At 40.7% G+C, this 17,135-nt stretch overlaps 1 protein-coding gene across 1 annotated transcript in view; it reads left to right on the forward strand.

The window, feature by feature from the left end:
* The first annotated feature begins 6,849 nt into the window (after positions 1-6,849).
* The window catches only part of WDFY4 (WDFY family member 4), a 120,154-nt gene continuing 109,868 nt past the window's right edge, over positions 6,850-17,135 (forward strand). Inside the window, exons 1-6 of the mRNA XM_082285929.1 lie at positions 6,850-7,111; positions 12,810-12,924; positions 13,512-13,615; positions 15,006-15,152; positions 15,515-15,704; positions 16,816-17,005. Coding sequence (XP_082142055.1) covers positions 6,851-7,111; positions 12,810-12,924; positions 13,512-13,615; positions 15,006-15,152; positions 15,515-15,704; positions 16,816-17,005 — 1,007 coding nt within the window. The 5' untranslated portion in view covers position 6,850. The remainder of the gene's footprint in view (positions 7,112-12,809; positions 12,925-13,511; positions 13,616-15,005; positions 15,153-15,514; positions 15,705-16,815; positions 17,006-17,135) is intronic.

The following is a 17,135-nucleotide window of genomic DNA, read 5'->3' on the forward strand; positions in this document are numbered from 1 at the left end:
GGAGACAAACCTGCTGAAGGGAGAAATACAGGCTTTTCAGCACAGCCCCATCCCATCTGAGTTTGCAGTTGGGCGAAACTATGAGCTCCTTGGGCAAGGGCAACTGCACAGCAGTTAGCCAGAGGACATGTCTGCTCTTGCTGTAGCCAGTCAGCCATTTGGTGAATGTAATGCAACTGGAACATACTGCAAGTTGTGTTTTTGGGGAAACCTGCAGTCACTGACCTGCAGCCTCAGGCTGAAGAAGTACTGTGATTCTTGGCATCCTGAACCACTAAGATACACTGGTGTGGCTGGTATCATAAAGGTAAAGGCACAAATCTGGTTTTTTCCACTTGTGTGTGGAGATTGGAGTGGCAAAGAAGAAGGAAGTTTGACAAGAATCGGCATGAGGGACACTTCGATGCTGTGAGACAGGTGGACCTTGTAGTTATAGTTATCTCTAGACTCTTGCCTCAGAGAGCCGTCTGTATGTCTGGCTCAGGCAGGACACCATCTCCACTGGGCCATGCATGATCTACATCACAGTGCTGCCCTATCAGATGGCAGTTTCCAGCTGGTGTTGATAGAGCTGGCTCCTGGGACCAGGAGATTTAGTGCCCCTTCTAGATAGCACAGACAAAATGAAGGTTCCTTTGAACTAGGTGCCCTGACACAGATGCAAATGCAAGTATGTGGGAGACATATCTTTTTGTTTGTTTTTTTTTTTCCTAGACCAGGGGGAAGAGGACAAAGAAGGATTTTTCTTCCTGTTTTTGTAGGTGGAGGCACAGTGCAAAGTGGTTTTTAGTATAAACAACCCAGACTGACAAAGAGTGTTGTGCACTGTTTCTTACTATGTTAACTGTATGCTTGTCTTTACCCCTTGAGTTATTTTTACTACAGATAATTTGGTTACATCTGTTTTGCTCCAGTAAAGCAGAAATTAAGTGGGTGGGCGTCTTGAAACTGGACTTTCAGACCCATCAGCAGTTAGTGAAGAATGAAAAAGAGAAATGGTACTTCCTCTGCTGTGACTCTCCTAACAACTGTGTGTCTGCTTGAGTCCTGACATCATCTAGTGAGGAGGTACTACTGTATTGGGAAGATCCCTGGGAAATAAACCTCTCTGATCAAACAGCATGGGGAGGCTGCTGCAAATGACATTTTGGCTTTTAAAGTGGCAGTAAAAGGGTGGAAATGGAGCACATTTAGGCTTGGTTCTGAGTTAGGAAGTTGAAAACAGTGATATTCTCTCTGAGTTGGTATTAATATTCTTTTCTTGGTCTCTCTGCTTCTGCCATTCATCTCACCAGTGTGGGATTGGCTAGATTGCAGCTGGAAGTGTATCAGCTGATAATGTGAATGGCCTCCAGCAGGAAAGTAGTGGATGTGTTGGCACAGAGTTTCACAGGCTGTGTGAGCTTGCTCAGCCTGTGCTGAGAGCTGCCAGAGGCCCCACAGCCACACCAGTGCAGCTCTGAGCTGTTAGTGGCTCTGGGATTCACTGAAGTGGCCAAATGCAACACTCACTGGGGCTGCCCTGAATGTGCACAGCTCAGTGTGACTTTGCATGTTCTTGGAAAACACCCTGTAAATTATACTTAGTTTAGCTAATGCTTTCCAATACCTGGTCAGTTTAGAGGCTACTATATGTATAGACTGGAGCAGAGTATTTTCCTTGGGATCTGAGGCATATTTCTGTTTGCAGCAAAGCTAGAGTTTTGCTTAAATCCTGGTATAATGTGTAAAGGGATAAACTAAACCCATGATATTGCTGCTGCCTATAGTTCAGTACAATACATTTCCACTGTAAGAGATGAGAACAGTCCTCTGTGTGCCAGGAACACCACTGCATCAAGAGAGGTCTCTGTGGTGTACAGGCAATTGCTGTCCCGTCTTATGACTCATTGGGAGTCTTCAGCCTGGATTAGCTGTGCTTTATCCAGCAACGTTGCAGATGAGTTGGAAGAGAAAGTTCTTCTGGATGCTTTTTCAAGCATTTGAGTAAAGCAGATGTTAACAGAAAACAGATGGCTTTAACCACCTAGGTTAGAGTCCCCTCAGGTTTCAGTCACTGTAAGGCCATGATCCCATTGATTCTCAAGGTCACCATAAAATTGCTGGGGAGAAGCAGTTGGAAACACTTGAATTTCCTGAGTAAAAATGTTTAAACTCCACTTCCCCTTAAAAAAACATTGTAAAGCCTTTCAGATGTGTTATTAAGGAGAACAAAAAAGCAACTAGACAACTGAGAAGTAATCTCCCAAGCCCATAGCTAATCAAGGTTCATTTATGTTGTCAGTGAGCTTACAGTGCTTGTTTGCCTCTTGATCTGAGCAGCTGCCTTGACCATTTTAGTAGGGAAGTCAGGGACGCAGAATTCCCCTCACCATTCAAATGTCTTTATTTTAAGGGTGGAGCATTTGAGGAAGGACTATGACTGTTGCCTGACTTTGGGCATAGATTGTTGCATGGACAGCATGAGCTTTGTGGTGCTGTATTCCTGTAGTAGTTTTGTAAACCTTAAATTTAAAACCAAAATGAAATAAATCCCACTCCCCTTCCCCCTTGTGAATATGGTACAGAGGGGGAAATACCTGGTTACCCTTGATGCAGGGAGAAGAATGCTATGCCTTCCAGGTTTGTGTGTTAGCTGAGCTGTTCTAAATTGCTTTGGGAGCTTGATGGGTCCTGAGCTGTGGTTCATTTGCTTTTCACTTCTGCTTTCCTCAGGAAGTAAGTGCAGCAGCTAATCAGGTGATTCACAGTGGAAAGTTTAAAGAGCAGAGTGGGAGCTGCTGCATACACCAACATGCATAGGAGGACAGAAGCAGCAACACTCATTTCTCTGGATATGGTTATTGACTGCAACAGCAGCTGCCAGATCTAGGAGCCCAGGTATGTCAAGAGATTTTCTGTGAAAGCAGAAGGAACAGACTGTTAAATGTTGAGGGAACCTACAGTATTGGTCGCAACTTGTGTGTTATGATAGATTACTTTCAATTAGTGAAGGTTTCAGTCAAAGTTCACCCTAAACTGCATATGAAGACAGCTTTCCTTAGGAAGTAGTGGAATCCCTTTTTTTAGCATTTACAATTACGAGCTGTCATAATTGTGTTCATTAAACAGTCATCTTGGCTGCCAAAGAAAGAAAGGGAGTATAAAGGAGTATCACACTGGATTTTTGGGATGATCTGAGCTGTGTGTTTCTGATAGTCCACAGAATCCTGGTATTTAATAGTCAAGAAAAGTATATTAGGGTAAAAAATACTTAAAGCAGATAGTCCTAGAACTAGGGGTCTGATATTTAGTCTCGTAAATCTCTTGTTATCAGAACAGTTGGATTAAATAAGGAGGCAGATTGTAGTCTTTATTTTATGTTCATGTACTTTTGGAGATTAAAGATTTCCATGTACACTTAATTAACATTTTTTAAAGATACTTACTGTAAAAAGTGCAAAAAGTGAACCAATTCTGGCCGGAATTTTGGTATGAAACTTGATTCTCTTTTGGTCTTGGTGCAAACTGGGATTTTTTTAACTGAATGGGATCCTTCTATGAACTGCTGAGGGGGGTAATCACAGATAAATATAATTAAAATGTCATTAAACAATCATGTTTGTTCAATTAGTAATCTGTTAGTAATGGTATTGTGCTGGTCCTTCTGCCAGTTTTGGTTAGGCCTTTCTTCCCCTCTGTCTTTTCAGTCTGGAAAGATGTAGCCACATTGCAGTGTGATTTCACACAAGCTTTATTCAGAAAAAAGGGAAAATACATGATTAAGTTCCACTTTCTCTCTGTAGCCTGACGCTACTTTCTGAATGATAGTATCAAAATTATTTGATAAATTTTCACTTTTAAGTCTTTTAAAATATTTATTATTTAGTGTTTACTTTTTGTATCATTGTGATACTTATCAAAAAGTATCTTATCAAATTTAACCAAGAATCAAACAAAAAACTTATCAAAACTGAAATAAGGTTACACTAAGGATCAGAACAAGTGGTGAAGTGTAGAAGAGAGACAACATATAAGACCTTTTCAAAATATCTAAGTTATCCTTCAGCATTCAAATATCTTTGGTGTTAACTCTGTGATTTTGTGGTTGGTCTAGAAGAATAATTGTCCTCCAAGATGAACAGAAAATTGAAAGGATTTAAAACCCCTAATCAAATTGTAGGTGCAAAAAAAAGCTGCTAGAAGTAATATTTAAAGCATATAGTGCAAGTGGAGTGAACAGACTAATATTGGAGGACTGATCTTTAGTCTAATATGCCTTTTGTAGTCTAGATAGTTGGAATAAATAACGAGGAATATCATAATCCTCATTTTGCTTTCATGTATTTCTTGAGATTGAGTTCCATGTACACTTTAAATGTCTTACATAGCCTCTTACAATCTGATCTTCACTAATGAAGTTGTTTGTGAATATCTGGTTGTAAGAGCTTCTGTGGTGATGAGAGCTCTTTCATTACATGGATTCATAGAGTGAACACTTTTTGAGAGGCTATCCCTGCTTGCTTTAGCTGTGCCACCAACAAGAAAGGCCTTCTCAGTTAAGTATAAATAGAAAGAGAGAAAATTGGTTAACACATTTGCCGGCCCATGCAGTGCAGCTGAGGGAGCTGACCTTCTTCTGAGGCCAGTGCAACCATTTCTTTTCTCTCACCATGATTTAGTGTCACCATTTGTAGAATGCTTCTGTAAAGAACCTTGGGGTTCTCTGTGCAGAAGACCAACATGAACGTAGGCACTGGAGTGAGTTACTTCTTATCATTGATTTAGGCTTAGCAGAGTAGCTTCCAAGGTCAGATCTCCTTGAGGAAGAGAATGGCTTTGCTGTTTGGGATGCCAAGTTGAGCCTCACTGAAAATGTAACTGAACTATGCTCACCAAAGTCCCTAGAACAGCACCCAGGTTTTCTCAATCAACACACTTACAGCTTCAGGATGACTCAAGTGGGTCAAAATCCCACACCAGAGTTAAGTATAACATATGACAAATGTAACTCCCACACAGTCATGAGGAACAGAGTCTTCCTGTTTACTCTGTGCAGTCACCACACTTTTTCTGCTCATAGGGCTTATTGTCTTAGGGACATTAGTAATTATCCCTTAGTAGGGATAATTAAGGAAAACAATAGCAGCAAAACACAAATTGTTGTTGAGATAGGAAATTCTAGACTGACTGTTCCTTGGGGACTGATCAAAATTACATAGGCCTCCATCTCCTAGCAAAGGACAGAGTCTGGGCTGTGGTAAAATAAGTTAGCCTGAGGTGTAGTGTGAAGAACCAGCGTTTGCATCTAAGCACAGGTGTCTTCTGGGACCACCATCTTGCTGCAGGTGGTGTGGTGCACAGTGACAAGATAAATGCCATTCCCTTCATCTCTGTGGTACAGAGCTTCTGCGGGAGCATGGAAGTGAAACTGGTTCATCTGGCATGGAATGGGCAGAATGCAAGCAGTAAGCTAGCTGTGTAACTGATGGATGACGAACGAAGAGAATCCCAAATGCAGTTTTAGTGTTGGCTCATAATTCTAAACCAGGCTCATAATACTGTCTTTTAAAATTTGTTTATATGTATGTATGTATGTATTGGTAGTGCAGATCTGACTCCGTTTTTTAGTTATGTTTGCTTTTTTGACATTTTTATTGAAATGGTGGAATGGCAATCAAAAAGACACTGTAAAGAAAGAATCTATTTCCTAGAAATGAAGGTAGATTGGTGTTTTTCTTTGAGGGATAGTTATTTGTTAAAAACTCTTCTGGGCTCTTAAAAAATGATATATTTGTTAAGTAAAGTGAGCTACATTCATCTTGGTGACAACTCCCATCTGCCCAGCCACACTGCCATAATTTGTCCTGTCGTAGACTCAGGAGTAGTCAGACAATGACCTAGACTCCAATAAGCATATGGATGACTTTGATGGAAACTGGAGAAGCCTGATCTCCTTTGGTGTAGGTGTTTTCATGATGTAGGCTTGGCATAGCAGGGTGAGCTCACAGAAGGCTGTGGCAAAGAAGTGGGGCTGAGTGACCCCACAGAACACTATGGAGGGAAACAGGGCTGTAAAGTAGATGAGAGGACTTGGGGTTGAGATTAGGGTACCAGAAGGATTCCTTGATGTGTACTGTAAGATGGACCCATTTTAAATTTGAAGGAAATGAGACTGCCAGAAGCACCATGCTCTTTCATTGAGGCATATCCACTTCAGTTTACAGGATCAGCAAAACAAGCAATGTTGTTGTGAAAATACCTGTTGTCCAGAGCTGTACCTCTGGAACAAAGAACTGAATGTTGCTGCCTCTTTGGGCCAGCACAGCCCTGTGGGGAATCCTTGGCTTTTCTACACAGCTACTATTCCAGACAGGGCTTCAGCCCCATGCCAGGTGGGGAATGTATCAGTGATGTGCAGCTAGGTTTAGCATCCATACTCAGTGAAATGTGTAACCTGGCTCTTGGCTAGTGCTCTTCTGTTGCAGATCTGCTGATGGTAATAGTTACAACTTGTTTTATAGTTGGATGGCTGAACTGCAAGGGAGAGGATCTGGCTCAGTGGCAAAGCTGGGGCTGGAATCCAGATTTGCTGTGTGGTTTACTGGCTTGTTCTGCCAAAGCCCAGATGAGTTGTGCAGCACATGCACATGTCTCATGGAAGAGAGCTTTTTCATGCAATTGCAGAGTGGTATTGTTCTTGTCCAGGAACAGGGTGCTTTGCCATTAAAAGTGGAAAAGAATTAATGACCGAGAGCATTTCCGTATTTCTAAACTCTGACAGTTAAAACTGTCAGTGTCTCATTTCTTGGGAGTGTTGACTGGTAAGAGCTGTAAATAACACAGTATATTTATCTGGTCTCATCTCAGCATGGACAAAGCAGCTGAACTTGTGTGGCAGCTGGAGGACTCATCTGACAAAGCAGGACAGCAAGAGCAGAGCCCTGATGATGGAGACACAGCAGAAGCGCTGGAGCAGCCTGTACACAGCAAGGACGAGCTACCTCAGAGCCATACCCTCCAGTGGGAGACTCTTGGAAAACAGTTTGTAGAATATGAGCAGGTGGCTCCATTTCTCATCCCAGAGGATCAACAAAGAAGGCTGCTGGAATTTCTTCCCCTCTTCTTAAAGGTTTGTTCTCTTTGTTACCTTTGGTGCAGATGCTGATTTGAGTTTCTCTTCCCCTATCCATTCTGTGGTCACCCAAACAGCCAGTGTAGTTAATTAAAGCAGGATCCTTCTAGGTGATAAGTTCTTTTACTCCACTGGGAGCCTGGAGAAGAAGTTTCTTGTCCTCCTTTCATCTACCTAACCTGCTAGGTCAACAGGTACATGGGGGAGCACTTCTTCACTTTCCTGAGTGGCTAAATTCTATTCTTGAAATCAAGGAGTGAAACAGGCATCTTGCAAAGTGAGTACCCTGTGAACAGGTCTGCCTCATCTATGTTATTACTTAGTGGGGGCTGAGCACTTTCCTTCCCTGTTTCAGTCTGGGAAAATGTGGTTGTGGCATGCAGCCAGTTAGGGGAAATGCAGGTGTACAGTCTTAAGATGGAATTTTGGGGTTAATGACAATGCTGATGTCTAATTTTAGTGCTTGAGAGAGGATTTGGGTGAGAGATGAGGAAGCCATGGAGTGAGAAGAGGAAGGCCATATCGTGGGTGATGGACACAGCTGAGAACTAGAACATTTTAGTTAGCAGCCTGCCCTACAGCTGCCATCAGCCAACGATTCTGAGACAAACATATTGAAAGGTGAAACTAGAAAAGCTCTGTAATGAATAGGAGCCTTATGGGTTGGTTTTCTTTGCTAGAGTCTGTGGAATATACAGGAAACTGTTTGAGTGGACCATACAGAGACAGAATGGCAGAGCATATGCTGAGTGAAGCAGAAAACCTGGCTTATCTTTAAATGTACTGTAGTGATCTACTAGTACAGAAGAATTGTTTTTCTCTTGGATTACCTTGGGTATTTATGGGTATTGAATCTGCATTTTTACACTCTCATTGTGCCTTTCAGAAAGAAAATAAAAACCCCTCTTTGGTGAAACCATATTTTACTGATAGCGTATTTCAGGTGTCTGTATTTTTGAGTTCTTAGTGCTCTTGCGTGACCAAACTCAGATCCATCTATTCCCTACTTAGATGAGTTGGATTTCTAAAATAGAAGTCAGTGGGTTGGTGAGGGTCACTGTTTGTGTATGGTCACTGTTTATATGGAAGCATTGTGAGACATAAAAAGGGATACTCTGCATTTTGAACTGTGTAGGAAATCACTGTACTCAGGACTGTGAAATCTTTGGTATTCATGACGTAAAGCAGGAATAACTTCCAGATAGTCATAAACATTTCACTCAGCTGGATGGAGCATGAATATTTGAAGCTTTTAAGTCCTGGTGCACTGTGAAATCAATGTAGATGCTTGTGTCAATGAACAGCATTGAAACTGGTGCAAACAATTGAGTTGTGGGTGGGATCTGGAAGTGCCTATGGTATAGAGTTTGCTGTGTTTGAGTACAAGCTTGCCCTGGTCCAAGGCAGTGCAGACAAAATGAGTGGAGGGGTCTGAAAAGACAGTGAATGTATAGCCTGGAGTCTCAGAAGTTGCCTTCTCATTAAATCTAAATGGTTCTACAGATATTTTATGTTTACTGAACAAAGCTTTCACTTTTCACCACTTCCTCTCAACTTCTGGATTTGTTAGCATAGAAGAGTGTCCCTCCCAAACCAAAGGCTATATTTGAAAAGAAGAACTGTTGCTCTCTGTATGAGCCTGTCACTGGGAACAAATCTCTCTTTGCAAATGGCATTATGTGTGCTGTGGTGGTCTTTTCTGTATTGGGAGCTCACCACTGCTTTATCAGATCACCAAATTACTGGCTTTGCAAAGGGGTAGCATTCCTTTCTCAGCCTCCAAAGAATGCATGTCAAAGTCAGGGGCTGATAATCTGACAGTTTTCTGTAGAGGAGCACCTCCTTTTTCTGTGGATCTGCTTTTAAAATGGCATGCTGAAAATTTCACTGTTGGGTTTTGGTTTTTTTCTGACACACCACCTCAACAAGTTACAACTGTTTTGTTTGGAATGAGAGACATCTATTCTACTTCCCCCCGCCCCCCATAGAGCTGTTTCCAGATCTCTTGTCTTCTTTCCTGACATAACCAAGTACCACACAGCCACTCACTCACCCTCCAATCAGTGAGATCAGGGAGAAAATCGGAAGAGTGAAAGAGAACACCACGACTGCAAACATCCCTTCCTTCCTCCTTGTTCCCCCACTTTATGTACTGAGCATGATGCCATCTGCTCTGGAATATCCCTTTGGTCAGTTGGGATCACCTGTCCTGGCTGTGTCTCCCCCCAGCCTCCTGACCAGTGTGGCAGCACTAAAAGGCCTTGGCTCTGTGTAAGCCCTGCTCAGCAATGACAACACATCTCTGTATTATCAGCCCTGTGTACAGCACTAATCTAAAACACAGCCACATACCAGCCACTGTGAAGAAAATTAACTCTCCCCCAGCTGAAACCAGTGAACTTTCTCTTGAAGGTCCATTGAAAACATACATCCTTAATGTTTCTAAGGTATTAATTCATCCCAATGAACAGGCTTTGCTATAGAAGATAGTCTCTCTAAACTGCTTCCTGCTGTTTTTGTAAGCAACATATTGCAGGCTTTATGAGAAATTCTTCCATTAAGGTTTTCCTGCCTCAAACTTAAAATTAAATTGAAATTCTAAGATCTAAAGTTTCTGAGTTCTATTGCAGCTTTAGTTTTTGAATACCATGTAGTGAGCATGAAGTAAACAAATTGTGGTGAGATGAAATTATATGTATCATCTTTAGATTTACTGGTCATTAACTAAGTATGAAAAGCAAGAATGCCTTTAATGTGGTGATGATTTTTTGGAGTGAAACTTTCAAAGCACTGAGAAAGTTGTTACTGAACAAGGGTGAGAAAAGTTATAAAATCTAGAAGTCTTGGGAATTAAAAATTGGACAGCAAAGCAGTAAATTCTCACGTCACGATAAATAAGCAAATAAATTTTAGTACCAGTACTTTAGGGTTGAAGGACAGTTGTTGCCAGGAGGCAAGATGAGTATTGCTGAGGGACTGGCAATGTTGTATATATGCACATCCATGGTGAATTTCCTTTCTTTAAGACTGAACTTCACAAGCCTTAGGGTTGTAGAAACTGATTTCCTGAATTGCAGTAATGCTTGCAAAAAGGGGATTTTGAATTCTCAAAGGAAACTTTGCTACTGAATATATTCATAATGGAGAAATGAATTTTTCATTATCTTAACACTTGATTTTGTGCCCTAAGAGTGAGATTCTTCCCCTCCACTTTTCTTAGATATGCTACTGGAGCTTTGCACTGCTTTATAGGCATTTGGGTTCAGAAGCGTGACTAGAGAGAGCATTTTGGCTTTGCATCATTGATTTTAAGAGTACATTGTGGAGGATCTGGCCCTTAGCTTTTAGTCATCATGTCCTTCCCCATATTACTTTTACTCCCTTCACATACCAGCCTTCTGCTGGCTTGGGGAAACACATCTCAGTTTGAGTTGTACATGTTGCGAAGTTCTTACAGAAACGACCTCATTTCCTCTTGTTTAACAATGGACTCTGTGTGAGTCCTCTCCCTCCTTGGAAGATTTTTCTCTTGCTTTTCCTTCCCTGTTTCGATGGTGCAGATGGCAGTGCATCCCTGCCTTTTTGAGTGCTTTAGCTCTTACTCAGTTGGCTGGAGAGAGGGGTCACCAAGCAGGAGACTCCTGTGATGCGGAGGCTCGTTACTCACTGATGCTCCTTGACGTAGAAGGAAAAGGTGTGGGAGGGAAATGTCAGCCATCTGCTCATGATTCAGGCCTCGGCTGGGAGTCACTTTAATGTGCCTTCTGTGTCTTCCCTCTTGGTGCCTCAGAAAGTATCAGAACGTTCTATTATGTGGCTGGCTTTTGAGCTAGCATCTCTCCATGAGCCATGGAATAGGAAGGGCAGATGGTAACAGCAGACACAGGGATCCTGTGGCACAATCTTAAACATGTAGAAACAGGTTTAAGAGGAAGAAAGAAAATCAGATTACATTGATACCATATTATTTGAGTTTCCCCCAAAGGCAGACATCCTGCAATGTAGTAGGTTGATATGCTTCCAGACATAGATCTTGTATAGGCTCAGACATGAATATGAAATTAATGAGATCTGTTCCTAAAGGAGAGCATATTCTAAAGATTGGTGTCTGACCCTCAGGAAGAGCACCTACAAAATCGAATCAGAACATTAGTGGCCTGCTTTGTAGGGAGATGGACTAGTAGCATTGCTATGAACATTTGATTACTGGTCTCTGCTATGCATGGTCTGAACTTCTAAAATTTATCCTGCTCTTTCTGTTAGTGGAAGAGTGAATATAGCAAGGCCTCTCTGAAGTGTTAAGAGGATGTTCCTCTTTGAGGAAGAGAGGCAGAAATATGTCACTACTTTCTTCTGTAAAAGGGCATAGCTTAATGACAAACATCATATATTCTTAAGTGGCTGTGAGTTTCTTGTCACTGTGTTTGCCCAGCTTGCTTCTATTCTTTACAGATCTTCCCTCCCTTCTGCATCAGAGGTGGAGGAATTTGTGAATCTTGCTTCTGCAACTGAGTGTCTCTGAAAGTAACTGATGGTCAAAATCTGAAAAAATTAGTTTGTTTTTAATATTATTGATTGATGAAAAATATTAATAGATGCACTGTGCAGTTGCATTTCACTCCTGTAGCACAGAAAGAAGAGTTGGGGGCATTTTGCTTATTGACTGCAGTAAAATTAAGTCAAAAGTAGGTGCTTGCCTGATTACTGAGAGATGATTGATGCTATCTCCACAAGCTACCATCTGTGATGAAAGAAAAGAAATTAAAAGCAATGGTAGGGAAGGAAAAAATATTTGTGGAGGATCTTCATTTAAAAAGAGTTGCGCTGATTTCTTGGCAGAAAGTATTATGGGGTGTCTGATCCAATTTTTTTAGGAGAACACATGTCATTTTTATTCCTTTCATCATTGGGGCTTACAGCATGATTTTTCAGAACTTCTTAAAGAAGGAGACTTTCATAAAGAAAATTTTTCAAGGTTGCTGAGGACAGAGGTGTCTCAGACTGGTCTTTAGAGGTGAATACTGAACTATTACGAAAACATAAATGTGTATATCATCAGATGTTTTATATAAAATAATTGGTACCTGATTCTCAGAGGCCCTTTGGGTGCAATAATATTAGTCTGCTGGAATATTTTCTTTATTTCTCTTTAATTTTTTTCCCCCGAAGGCAGGGCTAAGAAACAGTTAAGAGGGGTTTGTTTGTCCAGCTCAGGGACTCTACAAGTCTTACTGTTGTTTATCTAATAAGTTTTGCACTTAATTGCTTGTCCATTCTTGAACAAGTGAATTATAAACATATTTATAAATTGTTTATAAACTTGTCTATAAATTTGTGTTTCTTCAGGGTGTTTGTCATGTTTTGAAAGGGACTAGAATAATTTTTGACACAAATAATTAGTGACACAGGGTGTGACCAACATTTACATTGTTTGGATTGTTTTCAATGTAGAAAATACTGCAAAAGATCTCTGGCATTACATTATTCAAAAGGTAGTTCCAGTTTGAATTCTCTATCTGTAGTGTCATACTCCTGCCTGTCTGGGAAATACTGCTAAATGGACTATACTGACTAGGGGGTGAATTTTGTAGTGGAATGTTAGCCTTATACTCGTTTGTTTATATTTATTAGTTTTTGTCAATCTACCAAAGATATGGTCTGTCAGAAAGACTTAACAGTTACCCTTGGATTTCAGGCCTGGGAACAGTCTGCTGGAGTAATCGTGTTCCCCAACATTCAGCTGTTAGCCAGTGAGGTTTCCAAGCTTCTGACTAAAGAAATTAAGAGGAACCTCAATGGCAAACCTGCAGGTAATGATCCCATACCATATCCACTGGATCCAGTTTTTCTGGAAATGTGCGTCTTTCAGCTGTCCTCTGTGCTGGAAATAAAGGGGGAACAGGAAAATGCTCTGTAGAAAGCCAGATATTTTAGTGGGTGCAAGCTAGCACTGGTTTAAGGTGATTGCACTGAAGATTTGGCCTTGTATGCCATGCCGATCTTGGGTTTGGAACTTTTGTAGCTGGAAGTGTGTAATGTATAATGCATGTAAGAGTTAAAGAGCAGGTTATACACTATTCTGAGGAGCTTTCTTAAATGAGAAAAATATTGCTAGTCACACATGGCTTTCCTGGTGGCTGTTGTACATTGTTTGTGCTGTCAGCTGCCAGGCTTCATGGATTGAGCTGGTATTCTCAGTGAAATTTCAGTTTGAAATGGGTAGTTTACATGAACTAAGCTTGACGGTGAATCAAAGTCATTTTATGTTTTTCTGTTCACTTTAGTGGACTCCTGCTACTGTAATTTTGTTAAATTTGTCAGATCTGTTAAGAAAGCATAAATGCAGCATTTTCATCTTTCACTAAGGAATTAAAGTTTAATGTTTTTGTGATAACAGAAGAAGCTCTTCTGTCTTTGGAGCAATTTCTGCAAAAGAAAGGGGAAGCAGGAGATGGCCATTTGCTCCTGAAATCGGTGTATCTGCTCTCACAGACTGATTTGGTAAGAGAAATTGCTATAAAGTGTATTTTCCCTTTTATTTCAGAGAAATTGTGTAGGCATCTCAGTGGAACACCCAAGTCTCAGTATTTGCATTATCTCTAATATTTTGAGCTTCAGCATGCCCAAGGTATACAGTTAGAGGACACACCACCAGGTTTGCCGGCCAGGCTTTTCTAAGAGAGAGAAGTAAGCACTTCATGCTTTCAGATACCTTTTTAGTTTTGATATCAGACAGCTGGTTTTTCTAATGCTTCTCTTCTTCCCCCCCCCGTGTATCTTTTTGTGTATTGTTTGTCACTCCAGCATACATATCAAAAAGATGACTAGTAAGAATCTGTCTGGTAGTACAGTGGTTGGCTTTTCCATCCTGATAGCCTCTCACTTTGAAGCATAGAGTTTAACAAACTCTACTTGTACAGCCATCCCAAATGCAGACTGGCATCAGGAGTACAGCCTGCTGATGGGCACCTGTGGCATGTTTATCTGTGACATTTAGTTAAACAGTTTGTCTTAGTCTTTCTTATTAAAATACACCAAAAAAAAATCTTACTGTCAGCTTATAATGGATATATTCTGTGTCATAAGGAGCTCTATAAAATTATATATATAGCTAGTCACAACATGAAGTTTCTGATGAGATTTTGTGTTTTTCACAGATTTAAGATGTTGCCATTTTTTGTAGCACACATACTCACAAAACTTCATGTCACAAACCTCATTCTTCTGTTAGTTTGGTGTTGATTTTTGTCATGATTACTGCGTGCCAAGCACACAGACTAGGATTTCTCTGGAAGTTCTATGCAGCCATAATGAAGATGGGAAGAAAATAAGTGTTGGGAAACACTGTGAAGAAACTGTCAACTTGCATTTATAAAACCTGTAATTAGAAGTGTGTGTGCAGTTATTGAATATGTTAAAGAGTGAAGGCGTTATAGCTAAACTGCTGCTATGCCGAGTCAGGGAGGGAATGGAGAATCCATGCTTTCAACCTACCAGGCCTCTATAGCTGCAGGGTGTCCTGGAAATTAATGGTAAGGGGAACACTCTGCCCCTGGCCTTACTGCTGGTTCAGCTGCTAGTTAGTTTGCAGGTTGTGTGCTTCACTGACTGTAGGTCTCCATATGCAGGACATAGTATTTCTGCCAAAGCTGTAGTTCAGCTGGAGCAGGAAGTCCTGGGAGCAGCTACAGCAATACACAGTGCATCTACTTCTGCCAAGTGGATTTTACAGCTGTGCTAGGTGACTGCCAGTCCCGTGTGCCCTAGAGCACTCATGAGGATAAAATGCTCAAGTAGGTCTTTCCTCTGCCATGACTATTCTCAGTGTGTAGAAACACAAGGAAACTGTGGTCAGCTTCTGGAGGGACTGATCTTTATTTTGCCTGCTTAGAGGACTATATGGAACATCATTGGATCTGGACTTCCAGCTGCTCTGATGCAGTGCCTGTACCTTTTCTTTACTGTCCCTCTGAAGAAAACTGGTGATGATGGAGAGACAAGTGAGGATGATGCCCAAACTCAGGAGATGCTTGTTAAGGTGAGATGTGCATTTGGGGGTTCATTTGCCCTGGGTACTCAGATGTTCACTTAGGCTCTTAGCTGTCCATTTCATTCAAACTGCCAAAAAACCTGTACATTTGGACTGAAAACCATTGAACAAGCATCAGGAGCCACATAAAACATATAACCTATATCTTACATTTTTATTAAAGAAAACAACATGACTTTAAGTGGGAAAAATCCGTTAAGAATATCTTAATGGTAGTTTTCCTCGTTCATTTCACTGCATCCTTTCTCCTGGCACTAGTATCAAACTTACAGTCTCCTTCCTCAATGGATTTTTCTTCCTCTCCTGGGTGTTTCTAAAGGAGTTGTAGCTGATGTTTGTCTGCTTTTCAGATAATGCTTAACATGTACAAAGAAGAACAAGGTGTAGAGGAACTTCTGGCAGCTGATAAGCTTCAGTCATTAATTATAGCAACTGCTTCTCTCTGGGACCAGTGCAGCCACTCATGGAAAGTACCTACAGGCCGTGTGCTAAGAACAATTTCAAAGGCTCAGACCAAAAACAGCATTGTGTACCTACAAGGTTTGGTTTAGTAAATTTGCTTCTCCTTTCCTTATAGCTCCCCTGAAAATGAATTTTATCAAAAAGAGTCTCCTCAGGATAAATTTTTAACCCTACATCATCCAGTAGTCAACTGCAAAGCATGGGCTCTTGACTTAGTAGAGAGGAGCTTTATTTAGCACTGATAGCCATCTGGAAACTGAAGGGTTTTTTACACAGAAAACCCCCAAATTACAGGCAAGAGCTAATCCCGTTTGATCACACTGACGTAGGCAAGGGGAGATGTATTATGTTTTTTCTTAAGTTATGTGACTCAGTCTGTGGGCCTGAGACTTGTGAACACTAAATACAAGGCTGGGGGCACTGTCAGAGTAATGGTATCTTTTGGGACAACATCACAGTTGGTTAAGCAATCATTTCTTTCTAGGCTTTATTAGTTTAAGCAATTTTTTTTCTAATTAAGAAGTGCAAAGGCCAGAAGTCTCAATTTCTTAGAAGTGAAAAAATAGTTTTATAATGCACAAAATAATATCAGTATTCCACATCAGGGAGTAAACACATATAGATATTTTTCTTTTTTAAAATGAAAATTTGGCTTCCTATGTAAGATGGAAAGAACAATTTGGACATTTTGAAGCTGCCCTGGAAGGACTGGCCATGAGATTAGACAAGAAAATAAGCTTCATTCCTCAGAGCAAAATGTGTGTACCCCATTACATATGCTTCATTGAGCAAATTAATCTGTGAACTCTGTACAGAATGTGTGATTGACTTAGTAGGAGACAATTAAATCTGTTAGTCTCTGCTTACCTTGTACTCAGACAGCTGGATTCACTGTCTATGAATTTTGGTGAGTTGGGGGTTGAAAGCTTATACTCCTGAGATTAAATCAGTTTCTGGGAGTTAAGCAAGGAAATGCATGTATACTGTAAAGCCAGCAATGCTCTTCCTGTAGCTTCTGAAATGAGTGTGATATTCATATATCCTTTTTCCTTTTCTTTGTAGAAAAAGAGTTAACTGACTCCTATTTTACTGGGAAATAACTTGTCAAATTAGTTTCATTTTTGTTAGTAACTTTAAACTTGTTTGACTGTCAGTTTGTAAATACCTGCTGTATTTTTTTTTTTCACAGCTGTGGACTGCATTAAAATAGCTATTCAGCAACTCTTTACACTGGCTGATACTCTACCTGCTTGTGATGTGTGTGAAGCTGCTAGTATTGTGTTGTGCTTTGTGAAAGATTCTTATCCTGTATCATCAGCTTTATTAACAGAATTTGAAAATAATGATGGCTACCAGCTCCTGCTAAAAATTTTACTCAGGTAAGAGAGGCTCTTAGTAGGCTTCTAGAGGATGGTAAAACTTAATTTTCAGAATGCATAGTGGTCTCTTAAAATAAGAATCATACAGGTAATCCTGTGGCCATGCAAAGCATTTCTGTACTAGGAATGG

This window comes from Coloeus monedula (assembly GCF_965178545.1).
Source record: "Coloeus monedula genome assembly, chromosome: 8".
In the NCBI taxonomy this organism is placed as follows: Eukaryota; Metazoa; Chordata; class Aves; order Passeriformes; family Corvidae; genus Coloeus; species Coloeus monedula.